The 22,711-nt window shown below is 40.3% G+C and overlaps 3 protein-coding genes across 5 annotated transcripts; all 3 read right to left on the bottom strand.

Moving 5' to 3' along the window:
• Positions 1–661: 661 nt before the first annotated feature.
• Positions 662–5,748, bottom strand: LOC116331236 (cytochrome P450 2J6-like). Of its 2 annotated transcripts, none has more exons than XM_031753844.2 (9): positions 5,382–5,567; positions 2,839–3,004; positions 2,599–2,751; positions 2,346–2,506; positions 2,070–2,246; positions 1,848–1,986; positions 1,546–1,733; positions 1,312–1,453; positions 662–1,208 (listed from the first exon to the last, which is right to left on the bottom strand). In XM_031753844.2, the coding sequence occupies exons 1-9, from the start codon at positions 5,565–5,567 to the stop codon at positions 1,033–1,035; spliced, it is 1,488 nt and encodes a 495-aa protein (XP_031609704.2). In that variant the 3' UTR covers positions 662–1,032. The 2 variants fall into 2 exon arrangements, 1 of the variants encoding a protein (XP_031609704.2); XR_005610315.1 differs by having other exon boundaries at positions 1,068–1,208; positions 1,312–1,445; positions 5,382–5,748.
• A 1,967-nt stretch (positions 5,749–7,715) lies between these two features.
• Positions 7,716–10,909, bottom strand: LOC116331237 (cytochrome P450 2J6-like). 2 transcript variants are annotated; one of them, XM_031753846.2, is made up of 9 exons: positions 10,611–10,796; positions 9,921–10,086; positions 9,684–9,836; positions 9,423–9,583; positions 9,178–9,354; positions 8,951–9,089; positions 8,440–8,627; positions 8,205–8,346; positions 7,716–8,098 (listed from the first exon to the last, which is right to left on the bottom strand). In XM_031753846.2, exons 1-9 carry the CDS (start codon positions 10,794–10,796, stop codon positions 7,923–7,925), a joined length of 1,488 nt encoding a protein of 495 aa, XP_031609706.1. In that variant the 3' UTR covers positions 7,716–7,922. The 2 variants fall into 2 exon arrangements, 1 of the variants encoding a protein (XP_031609706.1); XR_005610363.1 differs by having other exon boundaries at positions 7,962–8,098; positions 8,205–8,338; positions 10,611–10,909.
• A 6,306-nt stretch (positions 10,910–17,215) lies between these two features.
• On the bottom strand, positions 17,216–22,373 carry LOC116331238 (cytochrome P450 2J6-like). Its single transcript, XM_031753847.2, has 9 exons — positions 22,073–22,373; positions 21,165–21,330; positions 20,924–21,076; positions 19,668–19,828; positions 19,362–19,538; positions 19,137–19,275; positions 18,065–18,252; positions 17,831–17,972; positions 17,216–17,723 (listed from the first exon to the last, which is right to left on the bottom strand). Exons 1-9 carry the CDS (start codon positions 22,256–22,258, stop codon positions 17,548–17,550), a joined length of 1,488 nt encoding a protein of 495 aa, XP_031609707.2. The 5' UTR covers positions 22,259–22,373; the 3' UTR covers positions 17,216–17,547.
• Positions 22,374–22,711: the final 338 nt, after the last annotated feature.

Below are 22,711 nucleotides of genomic sequence, written 5' to 3' on the forward strand. Positions count from 1 at the left end.
GAAACAAAAAGAAAGCAAACATTACCCAGGTGTGGCTGAGATGATGGTTTGAGTTCTTTATTGCTGATGTACTGCATTTGTGTACAGAAGATTTGCGTGACTGAATCACTCCTTCCTAGTTAGAGATGGGCTGGTACGCCGCTGACTCGGAACTTAGGTGGATATAATAATCTCTGTCTGTGAAAAAAGCTTCCAGCTACAAGAAACATATTTTCCAGTGGAAACTTATCAGTCTTCATTTGTTTAGAATGCTAAACAGTAAAATAAAATAAAAATTGTGCAATCATTCTGGTATTTTAAGATATCTAAACATTTTAATGTGACTGACCACCCCGCCTCCGCCTAAAAAATCATAATTGGTTCTTTTACTTCAAGTCAGTGTAGATCTGTGTCTTATAAAAGATGACAATACCAAATAATAATTTCTACTTTTCGCACTGTTGTTCCGAGCCTACGTGTAATATAATACATGGATTGATAAATACATGGAAAAAATAGCTTGAATGAGAACAGAAGCACTGGCTTGTAAATAAGTCAGGCGTAACAGCAGATTCCCCCCCCCGCCCCCCACCAAGACGCTCAGAGTATGATTAACAATGTGTAACCATGAGTCTGCAGTGTTATGTTGTTGTAACCAAGGTACAAATCAGGAAATCATTTATTAGTTGTTATGAAAAAAGTTTATTATTACCAACTTGTTTACATGTGACATAACTCACTGTTCTAAAACCAACACAGCTTTTTTAGCAAATGTTTTTGTAATAAAATGCATCTCGTACATATCTTATAGCATTTATTCCTTAATAATAATGGTACTGAAGGAATATTGTAAAGGAACATAACTGGTTCACACTGAATCAAATGTACAGATAAAAAATAAATCTGTCGTTTTTACAGGCAGCAATCATACAGTGATGACCCTCTATGCATGTTAACAAAAAACAGACATTCATCAAATTACTTTAATGACGGCTAACAGTCTGACTGTTGCATGTCGGTTAACTGGAAAATGGCTCAAAGATTTTTCATAATTCAGCGAGTTTTGGCGTGAACCTCGAAGGGTTCAGGCACACGTGTAATTCCAGAAATTCCCTCTGTACTCAGCTCCACTCCATCAGGAACAGAGAACGTGAACTTCTGCAGCAGGCCGACAAAAAACAGGAACAGTTCCATCTTGGCGAGGCTTTCACCAAGACACATACGCTTCCCTGAAAAATTCACAAACACATACACGTGCAGGTTTACAAGCTGTGGATGATGTTTTTTTTTGTTCAGGTTTTGCTAAAACAAAACACTCATTGTGAGTTTTACCTGCAGAGAAAGGTAGGAATGCTTCTCGCTTCACAAACTTCCCATCAGCATCCAGGAAGTGTCCTGGGTTGAAGGTGTCTGGAGTCTCCCATTCAGTCTTGTCAAACAGCACAGAGGTGAGTACAGGCAACACACTGGTACCCTAGAAAAAAAGACAAGATACCAACAAGATCCAGTTAACAACAACACCTGACAGAACCAACATGTGAAATTTAAAGTGTATACTGCATGCACCTTGGGTATGTGGTAACCATCCAGGGTTGTATCCTTGGCGGCAATTCTGAGTCCATTGAGAGGAACAATATTTCCCATCCTCTGAATCTCGTGGATGACAGCATCAGTGTAGGGCAGATTTGGTCTGTCAGCCATGGAAGGCTGCCGGGTCTGTCCAATCACGTTGTCTATCTCTGCCTGGACTTTCTCTGTGAAAGCGAATTAAAAGAGTTCAGCTCTAGCTTTGGAAGAAATTTTTACTTTTGTTGGCTTTATGTTTTGGCTATTTTAAAGTGCCATTTGTAGCCCAGCATGCCACCCACCCTGGATATCAGGATGTCTGATCAGGAAAACCAGAGCCCACAGCAAAGTGGTGGCTGTTGTATCTGTTCCAGCCAGGAAAAGATCAGCAGAGCACATAACCAGGTTGATCTCAGTGAAGCCCAGGTCAGATTCGCTGAGCTGTTCAGACAAATGAAAAAGTTACATTAGGCACAACACAAATGGCTAATTCATGCAGTTTGTGCAATGTGGTGTCCACATACATTCTCCATTTTGATAAGGAAAGCATCGATGTAGTCTCGGGGATTGTTGTGATCCAGGTCCTTCTTGTGGCTCTTTATCTCCTGAGCAATGAACTCTTTAATAAGGTCGAAATCGCTGAACATTTTGTTATGAGGACCTGGCAAATGCTTCATCAGTCCAGGGAATGAGTCGTAGAGCTGGTTGGTGATGAGAGGAAGTTATATTTATAAATGATCAAGACAAATCCCACGCATGCCATAGTGCTGTCCCTTATTCACTTTCTGAAAGTGACTTACCGTACCCCATACAGAGCCCTCCAGCTGAACAGCCTCAGACAGATATTTCAGCATGAGCTGGAAGTTGTGGTCACTGTAATCATATCTTTTCCCCATCACCAGCTGGCAAACTATATTAGACACAGCATTTTTGAAGAGACCTGCTGCACTGAAAAGTTTACCTGAAGAAGAAGAAGAAGAGACAACTGTTACAGGTAAAATTTTGCTCCCTTGTGCAGGATTATGTACTTATCTTCCACCTAATGTAAAGGACCTTTCTCCTGCTCTATCTCCTCCTGCAGGTATCGGACCTCCTCACAGATACACTGCTCCATGCGGTTTTTCCCCAGGCCGAAGTCTCGCAATGTAGACAAAGCAAAGCGTCTCTGTGCCTTCCATTTTCCACCGTTGCTCATGAACAGACCCTCTAAATACAAACATGCAGATCTGGCAGTTAATAACTGGGAAATAATTCCTGCGCTGAATGAGAGTAAATAGAGGATAATTTCTTAACCTGAGGGTCCCAAGTAAAACCTATCGGCCAGGGCACTGTATGGTCGATCCACAAAGTTGTCAGCTTGTGTCACCAGAGCCTCTTTTACCATCTTGTATCCAGAGATTATTACCATTTTATCCCTGCCAAAGCAGAAACTGAACACGTTCCCGTAGACTTCGGCCAGCTACAAAAAATACAAGCATGAACAATATTGTTAGGTCCATAATTAATTGGACAAAGATCCAATATTTGTAGATTTCCCTCTGTGCACGACCACAGATCAAATAATCATGATGTGAAGTACAGACTTTAATTCAAGGGGTTTTACAAAAACTTTGCATTTGTGTTGCTGTTTAAGACTTCCAGCCCATTTTATAAACAGCCCCTCTTTCTCGCTGGCTCAAAATGAATGGGGCAATTGTCTGATAGGCCATTTCTTATGCAGGTGAGGCCTGCCCACTTATAGCTTACAGTTATTTCATCGCTTCATATATTGCAGCACTGCAGAAATATAAAAAAAACCACAGGTCTTTTTTTTATTAGTAATATAACAAACTCATTTTAAGTATATATTTATATATATATATGTAGTCGTACTTTTACTATTGACGACAGGTTGGAGTGGCATGGGTGAGTTTTCCAGTGTCTGTACTGAATAAAGCTACTTCAAATGCTTCATGATTTGGTTGACTGCCTCTTTGTGATAAAGAGACTGAAATGATTTTGTGCATGTTTCGCATCTTATCTGCTTTCCCACAAATATTTCTTTAACATCTTTAACGACCGAGCTTTTGCTCAGGTTTGATAACTAAAGGCTGCACACTGAAACCGGTGGAATATGTTGAAATGTCTGATCATTCACTCTGAATTATCCTTAGACATTACAGTAGGTCATTCAACTAATTAGGTTGCCTAATACATATCCAATTAAATGAAAGTTTACAAATGTGAAAAAGGGCTGATTGCATTTCCAAACAGCAAATTCCCTTAATATTAATGCAAGGCACTGTATGCATGATATTATAAATGCGAGCTGAGTCCCCTCTAAAAGTTTGAACGTAAAGTCTGTGACGCATTTTCTCTATTCATGACTCCAAGGTCTATTTAAGACGTACAAGCCAGGGGCCACTCTTTCAGTGATGAGCACATACACATCCTCGACAGGGAGGAGTCAAGTACATCTTTCATAATCTTACATTGCTGTGCAGTCATTCCTCAACTCTCTGTAAATTTGTATGTTAATGATCATGAAACTGACCTCAGGGCACCATTGTTAATCTAGTTTCGGTCATTATGTAAAAGTATTGTTTATAAGGTTGGGAAAGCCTGCAGTCAGTGTGACAATATGTCTTGATCCATGCTCAATCATGCAGGTAAGGAAATCTCAAAAAGCTGATTCTCTTTATCTGGACGTAGCGTTTTCAGTGGGAGAAACATTTTGTCACTCATCCAAGTGACTTCTTCAGTCTCAGCTGACTGCAGGTTTCCCCAAACTTATAAACAGCACATTTGCACAATGGCTGAAGCTAGCCCACTGAATGAACAATGGGCTGTGAGGTCAAAAATCAAATTGCAAATTGTCATGACCACTGATCAAAGACCATTTACCAATGGCCATGAGTACCATTCACAGAGAGTTGGGGAATGGCTGCAATCACAGCATTGTAAGATGGGAAAAGAGGATGGCCCCCATTTCCTTGACTCCCCGCCCAAACCAGCGTTCCTCCACTTCCAGGATGTCTACATCCTCATCAATGAAAGAGTGTCCACTGGGTTATAAGGTTGGGGAAACCTGTGTGCCAAGGTAGTTATCCCCGACGGAAATAACCTGCTATAACCTGAGCCTGAGAATTGACTAGACTGGATCCGCTCTCCCTCCCCAGTGCGCCCTCCAGAGGCAGGGGAAACAAATTCTGTCGGGGATAGTTACTTTGGCACGATACCTGCATTCAGCTGAGACTGAAAAAGGCGTTTGGATGAGTGACCAAACAATTCTCCCATTAAAAACACGTCCAGATGAACAGAATCAACTTTTTGGTATTTCCTTATCTGAACGATTGAGCATCCATCGAGACATTCGCAAGTGTTTTTTGGTTACGCATTTTTGTTCGCTGTTTGAAAACAAACTAAACTACCTGGGAAAGCTACAAGTTTACAAACTCATCAACTGAGTCAGACTACAGTAAAAACGCCCTTAGTTTTCATGGCTCTGACAACCTCTGCATAGATGCATGCAGTTGTCCTTTCTTCCAGTATTTCAGTCAAAAAAAAAATAGTATATGTAGAGAAATCTGCCTCAAATCCGTACGATATGTTCCACAAGCTTAAAATAACATTTACAAATGTGTACAATGATTTGTACAAATACAAAGAAATCTGAAGATACGTAAAACTTCTTTACGGGTTTGAAACCCTTTTGAGGTATATTTCTCTCCATAGAAATCTAACATATCATAAACATCTCGGTTTCAAACACACGTGCACACAAAAGCATACAAACAAACAAAGCTATACTACAAAGTACACTCAATACTAAAGATAGCAGAAGTGTGAATCAGTACCTCGGCGAAGTAAAGATGCAAATGTTTCTTGTCAATAAACTGAAGATTCCCGAGGAAGGGTAAAGCAAAAGGTCCAGGCGGAACATTTCTTGGATTCCTGTTTTTGAGGTAGTATGCGATCAAAAGGATTAAAAAAAATGAGAGTAAAATCCCCTCAGTGCTCGGCACAAAATTAGAAAACCACATCGTTACAGAGAGCGAAGACGTGAGCAGTACGATGTCTGTAATCTGTGCGTCCTCGCGGATGTCAGAGGGCTTTTATGAGCCTTTCGACGCCTAGTTAACGCTTTTTGTTACGCAGAAGTTCAGGACAGACCAGTCCTCACAAAGCTCATAGGAGCTTTATCTGCGCCATTTTACAACTGTACAAAGGTGAATGTGTGTAGTGCTAGCATAACTTGTAATTCCATGTAATTTTAGTGTAAGTGAAGTACAGTGGCGACAAATGTCATCTAGCGAATACATTCTGCAGTGTCATTTATTTATATCTATGACAAAAATTTACTGCTCAAATGTGGTATGTGGAGACATCAATCACACAAATGATCACCGTAGAGAATTCATGTATTATAATATGCCTATTTTTTTTTAACGCTTATGTATAATGATCTGTTTGTGTGACAACGACAATACGTGGGGAGACTGAATGATTAATCCCCCGTATCATGTATATTTTCATGTAAATAAGAAACCCATTTTGTTCCCTTTTGTTCCCATTCTGTGCCAAAAGGGGGCATTGCCTCCTAAGTGAAACACATAGTAAAAGGTTTCAGGTTCGGAGTTACACAAACAAGAGGAAAATTAACTTCTCTGTTTTTTACCAGTTAGAGAGTGGGTTAAAAACACAGATTTTTCCTTCTGGATTTGTATTTCATTCATTTTGAGCTTAAAGCAGGTCCATAACAATAAACTACTTTAGCTGGTGGCAGATAACTTCCTTTGTCTCATCTAGGTTTCGGGTGAAGCCATTGTGAGACCTTGCCTCACCTTATCTTGGAAGGGATCAGAGCCGTGTGTTAAGTAGTGATAGCATTAAACAAATCTGTGTCATTAATCATCCTGAGGATTTTAAAGAAACGTGTACTGCATAATATGTAACAATGCCACAATGATGCTAGATTATCCAGGTTAGATAAATATGAGGCTGTTCAGCAACAATGTTGGAGAGGATTCCCAAAGTAGGAAGAGCTGGAGGTGCTGGAGGAAAAAGCCTGGTGGATCCTTTTTCTTAACAAAAATGAAACCATACCATAAGAAGGCCGGCAAAAATAATACGGACCACTTGTTTTATATTAAGCCAAAGAAACAGATCACACAAACAAATCTTCACATTGTGAAGCAGAGTAGAAGAGGAGAAATGTTAGAGTTAGAGACAAAGTTAGAGACAGCCATCTGTTACGACCAGCCTAGGGTAAATGAGAACAGAGCAAAGAGAGATGGGAGGAAAAGCAAAGTATGGGAGAAAGAGCCAGAGTTCAATATTTACTAGTGACTAAATATAGTAGTGATGAGACGCTCCCCAGTAGCCTGAACATATTGCAGTATAATGAGGATGATTTGGGGTCACCTGATCGAGTCCTAACTATAAGCTTTACCAAAAAGGAAAGTTTAAACTTTAATGTGAAAAGTGCAGAGAATGTCTGTCTCCTAAATCCAGACTGGGAGCTGATTCCAATGAAGAGGGGCTGAAGGCTCTGCCTGTTACTCTACTCTACTTGTAAACACCCTAGGAACCACAAGTAAGGCTACAGTCTAAGAGCAAAGTATGTGGTTAGGAAAATAATGTAGTGTGAGGGTTTTAAGGTATGAGGTAGTCTGATTAGTCAAGATTTTGTAAGAACTTCTTGCTATGAGGTGATAGTGTTGACCATGATACTCTGTGCTACATTGGTCTGAAGACTTCATGAAAACTGTTCACAGTTAACTGGATATAAGGAAAGCTTACATGAATAAAAACACCAAATAAGTTGACTTGGATTTCATGGATGCTTTGTGTAGTTTTCAGCAGCACGCTTACAGAAATCAGTTAATGTTCTAAAGAAGATAATCACTGATATGAATAGTAACTGCAACTGGATTGATGCCACAGACTACAGATCTTTCTTCACCCTTAGATTTGTTATACATGGTGATGCTATGTGGTGAGTCTGCACAATAAAAGTAGGCTTTGTATGAATTAAACAACTTGAATGTAAAAGCGGCTCACGTACCAGTTTGTTTCTTGGCAGTGTGATTTTCCATTTTATTGAATAGCATGGCATAGCATCTTTATTTATAAAGATGGTGAATGTGATGTAATGCTTGCTTGTAGTGGAGCTGAATAATGCTACTTCAAGTGCTTAATGATTTAGTCAGCTGGTAAAAAATGAACAGGTCAATTTAACAGGCAGGAATTACACAGCAGATGAAGACTGATGCTGAAAAATAATGTCAGCATTATTCCCACAAAATAAAAAAAAAATCCACCTTTAATGAAAATAATCTCACTTAGTCATGTCTATTACACATTGGCTATATGGAAAACGAGAAAGATGTTTTAATTCAGCGAGTCTTGGCGTGAACCTCGAAGGGTTCAGGCACACGTGTAGCTCCAGAAATTCCCTCTGTACTCAGCTCCACTCCATCAGGAACAGAGAAAGTGAACTTCTGCAGCAGGCCGACAAAAAACAGGAACAGCTCCATCTTGGCGAGGCTTTCGCCAAGACACACACGCTTCCCTGAAGAATTCACAAACACATACACGTGCAGGTTTACAAGCTGTGGATGATGTTTTTTTTTCTTGTTCAGGTTTTGCTAAAACAAAAGATTCATTGTGAGTTTTACCTGCAGAGAAAGGTAGGAATGCTTCTCTCTTCACAAACTTCCCATCAGCATCCAGGAAGTGTCCTGGGTTGAAGCTGTCTGGAGTCTCCCATTCAGTCTTGTCAAACAGCACAGAGGTGAGTACAGGCAACACACTGGTACCCTAGAAAAAAAGACAAGATAACAACAAGATGCACTTTAACAACAACACCTGACAGAACCAACATGTGAAATTTAAAGTGTATACTGCATGCACCTTGGGTATGTGGTAACCATCCAGAGTTGTATCCTTTGCGGCAATTCTGGGTCCATTGAGAGGAACAATATTTCCCATCCTCTGAATCTCGTGGATGACGGCATCAGTGTAGGGCAGATTTGGTCTGTCAGCCATGGAAGGCTGGCGTGTTTGTCCAATCACGTTGTCTATCTCTGCCTGGACTTTCTCTGTGAAAGCGAATTAAAAGAGTTTATCTTTAACTGTGGGATAAATTTTTACTTTCCCAAACTGAGGTATGTTTTGCCTTTAAATTCACGCATAATGTGACCCAAACTGGGCCCAAGCTTTCTATGGAGCTGTTGAGTCCCATAAGATGATTATTTTGTATTTTGTTATCTGATTGAATAACTTTGGTTGTTTACATGAACAACTTAATCATAAAGTTATATAATGGACTCTATTGATTCTGGTGAACAAATTTCTCTCACATCATTATCAGGGTTGAATTTGAACTTGTCGAGCTCCATTTGAAGCCCAGCATGCCACCCACCCTGGATATCAGGATGTCTGATCAGGAAAACCAGAGCCCACAGCAAAGTGGTGGCTGTTGTTTCTGTTCCAGCCAGGAAAAGATCAGCAGAGCACAAAACCAGGTTGATCTCAGTGAAGCCCAGGTGAGCTTGTTTAAGCTGCTCAGACAAATGGAATAGTCACATTAGACACTACACAAATGGCTATTTGGTAGAGTTCAGTTTGCGCAATGCAGTGTCCACATACATTCTCCATTTTGATGAGGAAAGTGTCGATGTAGTCTCGGGGATTGTTGTGATCCAGGTCCTTCTTGTGGCTTTTCACCTCCTGAGCGATGAACTCTTTGACTTTGTTAAAATCCCTGAAGATTTTGTTATGAGGACCTGGCAAACGCTTCATCACTCCAGGGAATGATTCATAGAGCTTTTCAGAATAAATGATTTGATGAGAAAAAGGAAGAAGAAGGAAAGAAGTTAATTATTTTGACATACCTGAGCCCATATGGAGCCCTGCAGGTGAAGAATCTCAGACAGGTTTTTCAGGATGAGCTGGAAGTTGTGGTCACTGTAGTCAAATCTTTTCCCCATCACCAGCTGGCATGCTATATTAGACACAGCATTGTTGAAGAGGCCTGCTGGCCTAAAAAGTTTTCCTGAAGAAAAAAAAAAGACAATTGTTAAAAAAGCATTATTCTTTGCTTTACCACTGTTTGCACAGGATTGTGCTCTTATGTTCCACTTAATGTAAAGGACCTTTCTCCTGCTCTATCTCCTCCTGCAGGTATCGGATCTCCTCACAGATACACTGCTCCATGCGGTTCTTCCCCAGGCCGAAGTCTCGTAATGTAGACAAAGCAAAGCGTCTCTGTGCCTTCCATGTTCCACCGTTGCTCATGAACAGACCATCTGAATACACACAAGGAGATTGTGAACTTAACAACCTATGAAGAATAATTTCAGCACTGAATGAACGAATAGAGACTTCCAAACCTGAGTTTCCTGAGTAAAACCTGTCAGATATTGGGCTGTATGGTCGATCCACAAAGTTGTCAGCTTGTGTCACCAGAGCTTCTTTTACCATTTTGAATCCAGAGACGATTACCATTTTATCCCTCCCGAAGCAGAAACTGAACACATTCCCATAGATTTCAGCCAGCTACAAAAAAACACAACAAACACAAAGGATATACTACAACATTTGCAAACTAGATAAATAAATTAGAGTGAACTGCTGTAATTAGAGGCCAGAAATCTACATGGATAAACTGACTATCAATCAATATTTCATCTGTCCATCCATTTGCTTTAACTATTCTTCCACTTATTGCAGGAGCAGGAGGCTATTGATGGTTAAGTACAACATGGACAGGTTGCAAGTTTGTGACAGACAGACAGATGTGTAACAATTCACATCCACACCTACGGGACCAATTAGCCAAATCCCACTGTGAGGCAACTAACCTGTACATTTAAATTTAAACTTTACAATACTGAATTAAAGTGGATTGAAATTTACATAATTAAACTTAAACGTAAACGTAAAATCTCAGTTTTGATCCTAATGACTGAGCAATGCAGACATACCAGCACATGAGAATGCATGCAAACAACAAAGCAGTACTTTAAAATTGCACTCCTTACTTAGAACCCTCCTAATATTATACAAGCATGAACAAGTACCTTGTTGAAATAAATATGTGGGTGTTTCTTTCCCACAATCTGGAAATTCCCAATAAAAGGTAAAGCGAATGGTCCCGGTGGAAAATTTCTTGGATTCTTGTTTCTGAGGTGGTACATGATCAGAAGGAACAAAAACACAGAGAGTAAAACTCCCTCGTTGCTCAGCAAAAAGTTGGAAAACCACATTGTTAAATTCAGCTGCAGCTGATTGCTTCCAATCTGGAGATGTGATTCTTTCTTACAGAAACTAGTGGTTTATAAACCTGATGCTTGATAATATATTCATCTGATGCAAATGTTCTTGACGCACAGTACTAATACTTGTCTGTTCAAAGGTGCTCGTGATACGGTGGTTACATAACAAGCTGGGCTACAAAACACAATCCACGTGCTCAGCTCTGCAGGATGAATTTATTTAAGGCCTTTGAACTTACATCTACTCAAAGTGTAAATACTGTCCAGTGGTGACAAAAGTCATCTAGTAAATTCATCCTGCAGTTTCATATACTTCTGATGACCTTAGAGGAATCATCATCAGTTTTACTGTGTCTTTTGCTATATAGCTAAGATATATTGTCATTATCAACACAAATATCACATATATATATAAAATGTTGTCACATTATTTTCATGCACAGAAATAAATAAGGAGTGCCCTTTGTCCTGATCCTGCATAAAACCTTATCTGTGATTAGATTACAGTACAGATCTCAATTTCTGACTTGCAGGAGCAAGAGGGAAACTTTTTTATCCGTTTTTCTCAGGTTAGTAATAAAGTGGTGGTAAAAGTGTTTCTTGCACCACCCAATGGGTGTTGAAAACAGTCACTGATACCACCTAGGTAAATGCCATCTATTGTTTTTCTCTGGATGTTAATTTTGGGGTTTAGCTTGTATAGGTTTATGAGGTTTCTTATGTTGTTGTTTGTTTAGTAATACTCCTGCATATTTGAAAAGCATGAGTTACTATAGGCCATTTTCATGTGCACACTAAGTGTTGGATTTAAACTAGGCTCAGAGGGTTATATACATATGTGAACTGCAACCCCCCCCCCCCCCAAAAAACAATTTCTTTTTACAGATAAAGAAAATTTTCTTTGAGTTTAATTATTTGTTTTTCTACATATTCGGCTCTTATAGTTTTTTTTTTTGTATGCTGAGAGCGACAGAAAAACACTGGGGTACTCAGTGGGATTTTCTGGTAATTTCAGGTAACAGTTTCTAGAAAGCTGAATGTTGACAAGGTCACACTGTGATGTGCAGATTCTGAGGGAGCTGTCAATTCAAAACTCAACTTTCAAACCCACAGCATGACAAAATAAAACTGCCCGGTGCTCCCGATGCCCAACCCACCAGCTTATTTTAATGCTGCTGTGCTGCTCATGACAAACCTTCCATAAGAATACAAAAACAAACAATAAGAAAAAAGCCCACAGTCATTTCTACCAACCAGAAAATACAAGTGTATGTAGATGCGCTCTGAGTTCATAGTTAAACACCTTTGCACCTTCCAAGAGATTCAATGGTTTGTTTGTGTGGTTGTACATCTGATCATGATAGGACTCTGGAGGGGGGCTGTAGGCTGCCCTCCTGGTTAGACATTAGGAACAACACATGTATTTTGCGCTGCTTTTGCTATTGGTTGAACATAATTAAAAATGATTTTTCTTTACTTTTGGTCACTCCTGTTTGTTAGCCAGTTAACCTGGGTGTTCATTAAAGTGACTGCTTTTTTCAAATAGTGCAATTATCCAGCAATCTGCTAATCAATCTGCTTATTGATATTTGCCTCCACCGAACATTATTTACACTGTGAGTAGATGTAAGGTCACAGAGCCTGATGGGACTGGATTTGCTTTGCAGCCCAGTTTGCGTCACAAATGCCGTTTCACAAACACCTTTGAACAGAATATTATAGATGAACTTTGTCATGACTGATCTATTCTGAACTTCTACCTGATAAAAGAGTCACTGAAGCATGAACAGGCTTATAAAAAACACTGAAAGCCACAAACATACAACAAAGAGCCCACATATCTAATGAAATGGTTGTTAGTTTTCAGTGTTTGTCAGGCAGAATTAAAATTCTATTTGAAAACACTGTTAAACAGTGTTTTAAATGTATACTGTAATTTCTATTGAGTGTATTGAATGAAATTCAAATGTATTTAATGAAAGATTGACATTACAAGGCTCTGGCTCCATCTTCTGTTTTAGCTGTGTAGTGGAGGTATGTAAAGACGACACAAGAGATCCCAGTATTTTACTTCAACTTTAATCTCACCTTCACACAACTGAAGATTCAAAGCGCCAAAATCTAATCCTCTCACTTCCCCTCAAATTGGGTGTGAGTGCAACCACCGGTGGGTCGCAGACGCAGTGGTGTCCTATGGGCATCGTACCTATCAAAAACAAACTTAGAAGTTTTTGGAGTCTTTGGGACAAAGGTGTCAGGCAGTCAATGGTGCACCGGACCAGGAATGCGACGAGAGGGATGGCACAGATGAATTGAAGCACGACCTAAACCTACTTTAAGTAGGCGTTTGGCACCATGACACCACGAACCACTAGTCTGAGCCTTGTCAGGAAGTGGTTCTGCGACATGAGTGTAGAAGAATTTCTTTTATTTATGTATTATTCACATTATTTTATTGTATAATGCCTTGGTACCACTGGATTTTAACATGTCTCAATGTCACTCACACTCAAACTGTTAACAGATGGTATCTTGGGAAGCATTCACACACAAAAGACCCAGACTCGGGGGAGGGGGGGGAGGAAGTGTCTTTTGTCTCTTCAACGACTGTAAGGGGTATCGAGGCAGTGTGAAACTTTCTATATGGGGGGGGGGGGGTAAGACCAAAGGTGTGAAAATGGCTGTGCACTGCCTTTTGTTCCTGTAAGAGGTATTTAACGAGGGCCATGCTAGGCTCAGTAGGGACTCTGCCAATTGTCTGCCCCGCGATGATGCCTCACCAAGATGTCTGTGAAGGTCCTCAGTCATCCAGGTCATTGTAGGCTAAGGAGCTTGGAAAGAAAAGCGTCTGGATTTCACACCAAGCTTGGTTTCTGTTTTTTTTTTAAATTAAAGGATGTTAGCTACCGCTCACCGTTTTGTCTGCAGGCTTTATTAAAGGAAAACTTCCGCAGCATGAGTCTCAAGTTTCTGAAGTTCAGTTCTTTTTTTAATTATTAAACGCTGTGCTTCTTCCACTTGGCTCTCAAGATTTTCTAAAGCTTTCCAGAGATTTGCGTTCTTTCTTTTCTTCATTTCTCAATTTTAGCCTTGGACAGCTCAGCAACAATCCTTCTGTACTGCTCCTTGAGGCGCTCTTGCTTTTTCTCAAGCTCATAGAGCTCGATCTCAATTGCTTTTTCCTGTGTTCTTGTCTCTCTTACCTGAATTTTCTGTTCAGGCTCAATTATTCCTCTCTCCACTGACTCAAACATTCTGTGCGACTGCTGCAGAGATTCATGACCACAATGGCACCAACCACTAGTCTGAGCCGAGTCAGGAGGTGGTTCTGCGATAGGAGTCTCAAGTTCACTTGCTTTTCTAATTATTATAACACTGTGCTTCTTCCACTTGGATCAAGATGTTCTTGCTTTTTCTGAAGCTCCATCTGAATCATTTTAAACCCATAAAATCATTTTAAGCTCCTTTGCTGATGGCAGATGACTTTATTTGTCTTGTCTAGGTTTCGGGTGAAATCATCGTGAGACCTTCCACATCTTATCTGAAAATCTTAGAAATATGGTATCTAACAGGTTCTTACTCTGGATGGCATAACCATAACCTTGGTCTCCAGCGGAGACAGGAGACTGCTGGACGGGCCCCTCGGACCCTCCAGCGGAGGCGGACGGCTGAAACAGTTCCCCTGAACTGCCAGCGGAGACAGACAGTGGCATAGGAGCCGCGAAGTGCTGGATTGGCTCACCAGAGGTTCAAGCAGCAGCTGATGCAGGGCCAGAAGGCATTGAGATCCCTGGCTGAGTGGCTGACAGGACTGAAGACTAAGCTACAGGTAACGGGGCTGATTGTGGTGGAGGTGTAATAGGTGGTGGAGTGGTTGACCTGACTGCAGGCCGGGCGGCTGACTAGGCTACAACCTTAGCTAAAGGCAGTAATGATGGTTGTAAAGCAGGTGGTGGAGTGGAAGACCGAGCTAGCGGCAACTGAACTGCTGACTGAACGGAGAGTTGAAGCCCAGCAGGCTCTACTTTCTCCAGGGGTCCAGAGGTGGCAACAGTCACAAACTCAGCCTCTGGGGAAGCCCTGGGGAGAATCTCTGTCTCTGTGTAGCCTGACTGGGCCGAAAGGTCCATTAATTGTGTGTCGAATAACTCCAAACCTCCAGACTCTGAGCTCCCTGATACGGGGTTGAATACTTCTGAGTCCACTGACTCCGGGTCAACATCCTCGAAGTCCATTGACTCAGAAATCAGAGTTGTTACATTAACTGACAAAGGCTTAACAGTTTCTAAGCTCACAGGTTCTAAGCTAACTGTGGCTGAGCTAACAGTCTGGAACATAGCGGAACAGATCTCAGTCTTTTCAGTTTTAAAATCAAGAAAAGAAGCAGCACCAGATTTCTTCTCAGAGAGAGGCGGCTTGGCAGCAAAAACAGTCTTAAAATTGCCAGTCAACATAGAAGAACCCCTCTGAACTTTCCTGGTCTTAGTGAGTCAATTGGTTCTGATGGCAGAGTCTATTTTACTCACTGCGGCGTTCTGTGCTGCAGGTCCAATAACAGCTGCCTCAGCCAATGCCACAGGAGAGAGTAGGGGTGTGGTGGGGTGAAGATAGCGAGGGCGCCATTTCTCCCTTAAGGGAGGATTGAGCGATTTGGCAATAAACAACGACGGGAAAGGCCGCTGATGCTGAGAATACCAAGAGGTGAGGGCTTCTAGGAGGGCAGCTGAATTTTCCTTGCCCGGACCGCCCATGCCAAATAGTTCGAAACAGAGCCTCACCCTCAAATCTGTAATTATTTGTTTTAGTCCTTTAATATCCACAAAACTGACAGTGGAGGTAGTGGATGACAAGAGGTGATCAAAAAACACTACCTCCAGTTGCCTCTTGTAGGGGTTCACAGCGTGGATTATCCTCCGGTAGTAATCCCACAGCTGCGCGAGATACTCCCCCTCTGAGGCGAAACGTGAGTCCGCTGGATCCATGCTGGTCGCGTCATTCTGTCAGGGCTCTGTGTGCAGGCAGGCAGAGGTGAGGCTCCAAATGCAGGACTCGTGGAGACTGAGTTGCAACTTAAAAAACCCCCCACAGCTTTATTGCTGGCCATGAACAAAAACTAAACCGTGGAACACTAACAGGAACACACAGGCAAAATCTGAGGGTACAACGCAACACTTACACAAAGAAACACGGGGCTTAAATACACTGAGGAAGTCATCAAGGAATTAGAGACAGAAGGGGAACACAGCTGGGAGGAATGAGACCTAATGAGACAGGAGGAGCGAAGCTAGAAACACTGACATAAGACATAACCCTTCAAATTAAAACAGGAAGCAGGTCACAAAGACGCAGACTGAAAAACACGAACTTACACAGGCAGAGAAGACTAAGCACGGAACTAAACCTATACTAAACATGAGGGCAAAAGGACAAATCCTTAACCAGAATAAGTTGGAACATGGAATAATAATAATAATAATAATGATAATAATAATAATAATAATAATAATAATAATAATAATAATGATAATAATAATAATAACCAACACATGATAGCTAAAGAATCAGAACATAAATCATAATACAGAAGAATATCAAAAACATAAGAAACTGAAAATGCTGGGTCAGAATGAACAAGAACCGTGACAGTAAGGTCATTTAGAGGGGAGCCAACAGGGAGCCAATGAAGGGAAGCCAATAAAGGAGTCCCCATCAGTACTCTTACTGCAGCATTTTGGATTAACCGAAGGCTTTTCAAGGAATTTTTAGGCCAACCTGATAACAATGAATTACAGTAGTCCAGCCTACATAGTACATAACAGTCCTACATATATCTTTAATATGTGCATATCCTGGTCAAAAATGACTTCAAGGTTCCTCACAGTGACTGGGGGCCAAGGTAATGCCATCCAGAGTAAGGATCTAGATAGATCCAGAATTTCTAAGATTTTCAGCGCCGAGAACCATAACCTCAGTTTTATCTGAATTTAGAAGCAGAAAATTAGAGATCATCCAGGTCTTTATGTCTTTAAGACATTCCTGCAGTTTAACTAATGGGTGTGTATTATCTGGCTTAATGGATAGATGAAGCCAGTCTTTATTTGAAAAATGCTGGTCAACATAATTAGCCTTTGACTCAGGACTAAAGTGTCTACCCTAAAACTGGTGTATTATATTGAAATCTGTGATTATTTATTATGAATTATACTGAGACACTGCAAAAGGTCATCCATCTCTTTATATGTTGCTTTTGAAGGTAACGTTCTACTGAAATGAGGTTTGCATATGTGAAAAGTGCTGACTGCATTTGAAAGAACTATATAGCGTTAATATTAATTGTAAGGCACTGTACGACATGTTTGGTTGCATAACCTGTGGCTTTAATAAAGTTAATGACACAAATCAGTCAATAATTATTTTTTGTGAATATTTTATTACCACAAACGTTCATACACATAACATTACCAACACAAACAAAATAATTCAAACTTTCTTTTTTCATGAAATACATTTTGTATAGAACCTCTAAATAGTTTTTGATTGATGACATTAATAATCAAAAATAAAGGTGAAAAATGAACAGGTCAGTTCATCTGCAGTAATTACACAGCAGAGGAAGACTGATACTGAAAAATAATATCAATATTATTCCCACAAAATCCCCAAAAATCCAGCCTTAATGAAAATAATATCACTTAGTCTCATCTATTACACACTGGCCTTATGGAAAATGAGCAAATGTAAATCAGCGAGTCTTGGTGTGAATCTTGAAGGGTTCAGGCACACGTGTAGCTCCGTAAACACCCTCTGTACTCAGCTCCACTCCATCAGGAACAGAGAAAGTGAACTTCTGCAGCAGGCCGACAAAAAACAGGAACAGCTCCATCTTGGCGAGGCTTTCACCAAGACACACACGCTTCCCTGAAGAATTCACAAACACATACACGTGCAGGTTTACAAGCTGTGGATGATGTTTTTTTCTTCAAGTTCAAGTTTTGTGTAAACAAAAGATTCATTGTGAGTTTTACCTGCAGAGAAAGGTAGGAATGCTTCTCTCTTCACAAACTTCCCATCAGCATCCAGGAAGTGTCCTGGGTTGAAGGTGTCTGGAGTCTCCCATTCAGTCTTGTCAAACAGCACAGAGGTGAGTACAGGCAACACACTGGTACCCTAGAAAAACAGACAAGATAACAACAAGATGCACTTAACAACAACATCTGACAGAACCAACATGTGAAGCTTAAAATGTATACTGCATGCACCTCGGGTATGTGGTAACCATCCAGAGTTGTATCTTTGGCAGCAATTCTGAGTGCATTGAGAGGAACAATATTTCCCATCCTCTGAATCTCGTGGATGACGGCATCAGTGTAGGGCAGATTTGGTCTGTCAGCCATGGAAGGCTGGCGTGTCTGTCCAATCACGTTGTCTATCTCTGCCTGGACTTTCTCTGTGAAAGACAATTAAAGGTGTTCAGCTTTAACTGTGGGAGAAATGTTTATTTTCCCAAACTGAGGTATGTTTTGTCTTTAAATTCACGCATAATGTGGCCAAAACTATTAGCCCAAGCTTTCTATGGAGCTGTTGAGTCCCATAAGATGAGTGTTTTTAGTTTCTATTTTTTATTTAATACTGGTTATCTTACTGACAAACTTTGGTTGTTGGCTGGTTGACATGTCCAACAAATATGTCAAAGTTCTGGAAGCATTGCTGTAAAACCTTGCACTGACGCTAGTAATCTTGCAATTGTTTCATTAAATTTACCTAATGACTTAATATTCAAGTTTTGCACTTCATAAAATTATACTTTTTACAAATGTTTAGGAACAATAACACCGTTTTCCAGAAAAGTTTTTTAGTTGTAGGGCTTTCAACGTTAACGCGTCAGTGCAAATTAATCTGTCATCATGATTAACGCAATGACAGTTATTTAACACATTTTACCCATCTGGAGGGCAGAATAACTCAAAATCTCTGAAATGTCTATGTCAACACATTTCATGCAGTTTGTCCAAAGTTTGTCCATTCTGCGCTCCAAATGGGTTAAATGCGTTAAAAATTTTAATCACATTAATCGTGATGATGCGTTTGCATTGACAGCCCTATAAAATAGACTTTATTGATTCTGGGGAACAAATTTCTCTCACGCCCTTTTCAGGTTTGGATTTACATTTTCCCAACTGTTAGTTTTAAACATAAATAAAAAGCATTTCATTAGTTGTATATGTGGTCTGCTTTTGCTAATGTTAGCATTTATAGTAAACTGTATTAGAGTTACTAGCATTATGTTCTGACTATTTTAAAGCTCCGGATGAAGCCCAGCATGTCACCCACCCTGGATATCAGGATGTCTGATCAGGAAAACCAGAGCCCACAGCAAAGTGGTGGCTGTTGTTTCTGTTCCAGCCAGGAAAAGATCAGCAGAGCACAAAACCAGGTTGGTCTCAGTGAAGCCCAGGTCAGTTTCTTTGAGCTGCACAGACAAATGAAAAAGTTACATTAGGCACGTGTTGTGGCTAATTGGCAGAGTGCAGTTTGTGCAATGCAGTGTCCACATACATTCTCCATTTTGATTAGGAAAGCATCGATGTAGTCTCGGGGATTGTTGTGATCCAGGTCCTTCTTGTGGCTTTTCACCTCCTGAGCGATGAACTCTTTGACTTTGTTAAAATCCCTGAAGATTTTGTTATGGGGACCTGGCAAACGCTTCATCACTCCGGGGAATGATTCATAGAGCTTGTCGGAATAAAAGATTTGATGAGAGGAAGCGTTATTCAAAGGATGATAGAGAGAAGAAATCCAACACCCATGCCACAGTGCTGTCTCTCATTCTTTTTGTGACAGAAGGAAATTATTTTGACATACCTGAGCCCATATGGAGCCCTCCAGGTGAAGGATCTCAGACAGATTCTTCAGCATGAGCTGGAAGTTGTGGTCACTGTAGTCATATCTTTTCCCCATCACCAGCTGGCACGCTATATTAGACACAGCATTGTTGAAGAGGCCTGCTGGCCTAAAAAGTTTTCCTGAAGACGAAAAGACGATTGTTAAAAAAGCATTATTCTTTGCTTTACCACTGTTTGTGCAGGGTTGTATGCTTATGTTCCACTTGATGTAAAGCACTAGGGATGCACCGATACCGATACTGGTATCGGGTATCGGGGCCGATACTGTAAAATGTGTGTGTACTCATACTCGTAAAAGTTAACCGATACCATGAACTTATTTCATTAGTCAGAGGGTGGCTGGTCATTTCTGTTGTAGTTTTTAGATTGGCCACTAGGGGGACATCCAGCGCTAAACAGGCACAGGGTTAGGCGAGTGAGAGTGGCGGCTCCAGATAAGAAAGAGAAACTGGAGGCTGCTGTAGCTAGGCTAAACAAAATGTCAGCAGTGTGGACCACAACAGCCAACTTTAACTCAGGTTTTGGAAAAGCGATGAAAAATGTCAAGAGAAAATCCACTGGCAGTTAAAACAACAGAGGCCCTGACTCATTTTATTTCTCTGGATGACCAGCCAATGCCGGTCGTGGAAAACATAGGATTGATATGAAATTCCCAGCCGCCCATACATCAGGGAGATAATGGTGCCAAAACTTTCTGAAGAGGTAAAGACAAGCAGTGTATGCGCGATGTCAGTCCTCAGTTTAACGGCACAGTGGACTGATGATCCACGGGCAGATGAGGAGTTTGTTCGTCAGTGCCAAATACTTTCGTTATTTTGTTTGTTCGTTTACAATATGGACACTCTGCAATAATTTAAAAGTTTATTTTATTCTCAAACATAATTTGTATTTATTTTATTCCAAACAGAAGTGTTTATTTATTATTCTGAAAGCTCGAGACAGTGCCCAATAGTTCAGTGATATTTTGTTAAATTACAGTGTGGATACTCCGCAATAATTTAACAGAAGTGCTTATTTTTCACTTGAAATTTTTTTGTGGTTATTTTTATTAAGATTTTATTTTTACCTGTCTTCCAGTTCATTGCATTTGTGTGTGTGTGCGTGTGTGTGTGTGTGGTAGAAGTATCGGTTTTTACACTCAGTATCGGCAAGTACTCAGATTCAAGTATCGGTATCGTATCGGTTTGAAAAAATTGGTATCGTTGCATAAAGCACCTTTCTCCTGCTCTATCTCCTCCTGCAGGTATCGGATCTCCTCACAGATACACTGCTCCATGCGGTTCTTCCCCAGGCCGAAGTCTCGTAATGTAGACAAAGCAAAGCGTCTCTGTGCCTTCCATTTTCCACCGTTGCTCATGAACAGACCATCTCAATACACACAAGCAACTTAAGAATTTAACAACCTATGGAGAATAATTTCAACACTGAATGGTACATCAAATAGTGACTTCCAAACCTGAGTTAGCCGAATAAAACCTGTCGCCCATGGGGCTGTACGGTCGATCCACAAAGTTGTCAGCTTGTGTTACCAGAGCCTCTTTTACCATCTTGTATCCAGAGACGATTACCATTTTATCCCTGCCGAAGCAGAAACTGAACACATCCCCGTAGATTTCAGCCAGCTACAAAAAACACAACAAACATGAAGGATATACCACAACATTTGTAAACTAGAGAAATAAATTAGTGGGAAAGGGTAGTAATCAGAGGCCGGAAATCTACATGGATAAACTGACTATCAATCAATATTTCATCCGACCATCCATTTTCTTCCACTTATCTAATTCAGCAGCCTAAAGAGAGGTTGAGTACATCCTGGATAGGTTGCAAGTCTGTCACAGGGCTAACACAGACAGTCAGGCAACCATTCACATTCACAACTATGAGAAATTTAAATTTACCAATCAACCTAATAGTTAGTGCATGTCTTCTTTTAACTTAAATCTAAACTTTACAGTCTTGAAATTCAAGTGGATTGAAATTTACATAATTAAACTTCTGGGATCCAAGTTTTTCCAGATAATTGTTTGACCATATTTGAAGAAATTGCTTAGTCTTATATCTGCTTATTAGCACTAAGTATCAAACTATAGTTTGATACTTAGTGCTAAGTGAGTTGCTCTGATAATTTATTAGAGTTGGTTTGGAAGTATTCTCTCCTTCCTGCATTTCAGTACAAATAAATGGAAAAATAAAAAAACTGCTGCAGTAAAACACGTACAGGTACAAAATCAAAATCTCAGTTTTGAACCTGATGACAATGCAGACGCAAGCACATGAGAATACATGCAAACAACAAAGCAGTACTTTAAATTGCACTCCTTACTTAGAACCCCCTAATATTATACAAGCATGATCCAGTACCTTGCTGAAATAAATATGTGGGTGTTTCTTTCCCACAATCTGGAAATTCCCAATAAAAGGTAAAGCGAATGGTCCCGGTGGAAAATTTCTTGGATTCTTGTTTCTGAGGTGGTACATGATCAGAAGGAACAAAAACACAGAGAGTAAAACTCCCTCGTTGCTCAGCAAAAAGTTGGAAAACCACATTGTTAAATTCAGCTGCAGCTAAATGTTTCCAATCTGGAGATGTGATTCTTTCTTACAGAAACTAGTGGTTTATAAACCTGATGCTTGATAATATATTCATCTGATGCAAATGTTCTTGACGCACAGTACTAATACTTGTCTGTTCAAAGGTGCTCGTGATACGGTGGTTACATAACAAGCTGGGCTACAAAACACAATCCACGTGCTCAGCTCTGCAGGATGAATTTATTCAAGGCCTTTGAACTTACATCTACTCAAAGTGTAAATACTGTCCAGTGGTGACAAAAGTCATCTAGTAAATTCATCCTGCAGTTTCATATACTTCTGAGTGGAAGTCACATGAATGATGACCAGGAATCATGGTTTTACTGTGTCTTTCGCTATATAGCTAAGATATATTGTCATATTATCAACACAAATATATATATGTAGTATGTGGTCACATGGTTTTCA

This window comes from Oreochromis aureus, linkage group 23 (genome assembly GCF_013358895.1).
Source record: "Oreochromis aureus strain Israel breed Guangdong linkage group 23, ZZ_aureus, whole genome shotgun sequence".
In the NCBI taxonomy this organism is placed as follows: Eukaryota; Metazoa; Chordata; class Actinopteri; order Cichliformes; family Cichlidae; genus Oreochromis; species Oreochromis aureus.

Excerpts from the sequence above, each read along its gene's own strand:
- LOC116331236 (XM_031753844.2), bottom strand. The coding sequence starts at position 5,567 with ATGTGGTTTTCTAATTTTGTGCCGAGCACTGAGGGGATTTTACTCTCA. Across the intron at positions 2,752-2,838 it reads GTTTTACTTGGGACCCTCAG|AGGGTCTGTTCATGAGCAAC; the intron begins GTTAAGAAATTA and ends GTTTGTATTTAG. Across the intron at positions 1,734-1,847 it reads CAGACATCCTGATATCCAGG|AGAAAGTCCAGGCAGAGATA; the intron begins GTGGGTGGCATG and ends TCGCTTTCACAG.
- LOC116331237 (XM_031753846.2), bottom strand. The coding sequence starts at position 10,796 with ATGTGGTTTTCCAACTTTTTGCTGAGCAACGAGGGAGTTTTACTCTCT. Across the intron at positions 10,087-10,610 it reads CACATATTTATTTCAACAAG|CTGGCTGAAATCTATGGGAA; the intron begins GTACTTGTTCAT and ends GTTTTTTTGTAG. Across the intron at positions 8,347-8,439 it reads ATGGTTACCACATACCCAAG|GGTACCAGTGTGTTGCCTGT; the intron begins GTGCATGCAGTA and ends CTTTTTTTCTAG.
- LOC116331238 (XM_031753847.2), bottom strand. The coding sequence starts at position 22,258 with ATGTGGTTTTCCAACTTTTTGCTGAGCAACGAGGGAGTTTTACTCTCT. Across the intron at positions 18,253-19,136 it reads CAGACATCCTGATATCCAGG|AGAAAGTCCAGGCAGAGATA; the intron begins GTGGGTGACATG and ends TGTCTTTCACAG. Across the intron at positions 17,724-17,830 it reads ATTCCTACCTTTCTCTGCAG|GGAAGCGTGTGTGTCTTGGT; the intron begins GTAAAACTCACA and ends TGAATTCTTCAG.